The 1,745-nt window shown below is 37.4% G+C and overlaps 1 protein-coding gene across 3 annotated transcripts in view; it reads left to right on the top strand.

Moving 5' to 3' along the window:
- Positions 1–1,745, top strand: part of LOC106867210 (POU domain, class 4, transcription factor 3) — a 284,336-nt gene that overhangs the window by 63,748 nt on the left and 218,843 nt on the right. For 2 of the 3 annotated variants that reach the window (XM_052972525.1, XM_052972521.1), the window contains exon 1: positions 221–338. The exons of the other annotated variant lie outside the window; for it this stretch is intronic. In XM_052972525.1, the coding sequence (XP_052828485.1) occupies positions 309–338 (30 nt within the window). In that variant the 5' untranslated portion in view covers positions 221–308. Of the gene's footprint in view, positions 1–220; positions 339–1,745 lie in introns of those variants that run through there. 3 annotated transcript variants of the gene reach the window in all.

Genomic DNA, 1,745 nt, shown 5'->3' with positions numbered 1-1,745 from the left:
TTATATATATATATATACATATATATATATATATATATATATACACACATATACATATATATTGTGTGTGTGTGCGTGTATGGACATTCATGAATGTATGCACATGTGTGCTGCATGTGTACGTGTGTACATCACGATTCAGCGAAGGATAACTTTATTAATGACAAACTGACACACAGGTGCACGCACGCATACACGCGCGCACGCACACACAGACAGACACACACACACACACACACAAATGCACTCCCAAATACACAGAAAGTAACAGACTGACTGACTGACACACAGACAGACAATCGAAAAGCATGTCATCGTACGGCCTGTATTCACATCAGGTGAGTAATTTTTTAATCATATCCAACTTATATATTTATATATACATGCCGATGAGTATGTAGGTGTGGTGTGATTGTTTTTTTGGGTTTTTTTTGTGTGTAGGAGTGCTTCTAAGTGTATGTGTACGTGCATGACCGGGTGTATGTGTGTGTGTGTTATAAAAGTTGAAGATTTATGAACCAAAACTTACCCCTCTTAACGTGGTGCCTAATCAACTGAGAGCATAATGCCCACCCCTGTTCGACAGGGTGCTTCCCCCTTGTAGAAATAACTCAGTTAGCACTGGTACTCATTTTCACTGGAGTACCCGTAATCTGAGAGGGACGAAGTACCTTGGTCAAAGGCAAAACGTACCGCCTAGTCCCAGAATGGAAACCACGACCTAACGATCTTGCATCTGTGAATATATGCACACATAAATACACATATACGCATTTGTGTGTATGATGGCAAAGTTGTTAGCATGCATGTATACCGTATACACCCGTATAAATATTCATAAACATCTTTCTCACACAAACTAAACCACCGACAATGGCGGTCACGATGTTGAAAAGTTGGCAATTTTAGCGATTATTTATATAACATGCACAGCAATACACATGTAAATGTTTATATATACAATATATATGTACAAACATAAACACAAACGCACGTATTCATATCTAAATGTACATATAGATAGATAGGTATATAGTATATATTCGCATGCACACACGTTATGTCACAATAATTACGGATGCATGCATATATGCATGTATATACAATATACATACATACTGTCTTCATCTTTTGTTTTTCTGTAAATTTCAACATTATATATATATATATATATATGTATGTATGTATAATTCATACATATATACACATAAAAATATAAGGGCACACACATACACACACACACACACACATACACACACACACACACATGTATATGTTTGTGTGTCTGTATTTGTCCCCCACTATCGCTTGACAACCGATGATGGTGTGTGTACGTTCCCGTAATCTAGCGGTTCGGCAAAAAACCCCGATAGAGTAAGTACTAGGCTTACAAAGAATGAGTGTTAAGGGGCGATTCGTTCGACTAATGGCGGTGTCGCAGCATGGCCACAGTCAAATAACTGAAACAAAAGAATAGAAGAATATACATATGTCATTAATTCATATATATATATATATACATATATATGTGTGTCTGTGTGTGTGTGTGTGTCTGTGTGTGTGTGTGTGTGTGTGTATAGTCTTATCCACTCCATTCCATGTCTCTTGTATTCTTATTCGCATACTCGGCAACCCTAGTGGCCTACTGTGAAATATAAAACGAACTTTTTAGTTTATCGTACATCGATGCGAAAAAATGCGCAACCTCCCGTCTCAGTAAACCACCCTTGTGTGTGTGTGTATAT

Source organism: Octopus bimaculoides, chromosome 13 (assembly GCF_001194135.2).
Source record: "Octopus bimaculoides isolate UCB-OBI-ISO-001 chromosome 13, ASM119413v2, whole genome shotgun sequence".
In the NCBI taxonomy this organism is placed as follows: Eukaryota; Metazoa; Mollusca; class Cephalopoda; order Octopoda; family Octopodidae; genus Octopus; species Octopus bimaculoides.
This window is presented reverse-complemented; position numbering and strand designations above follow the sequence as displayed.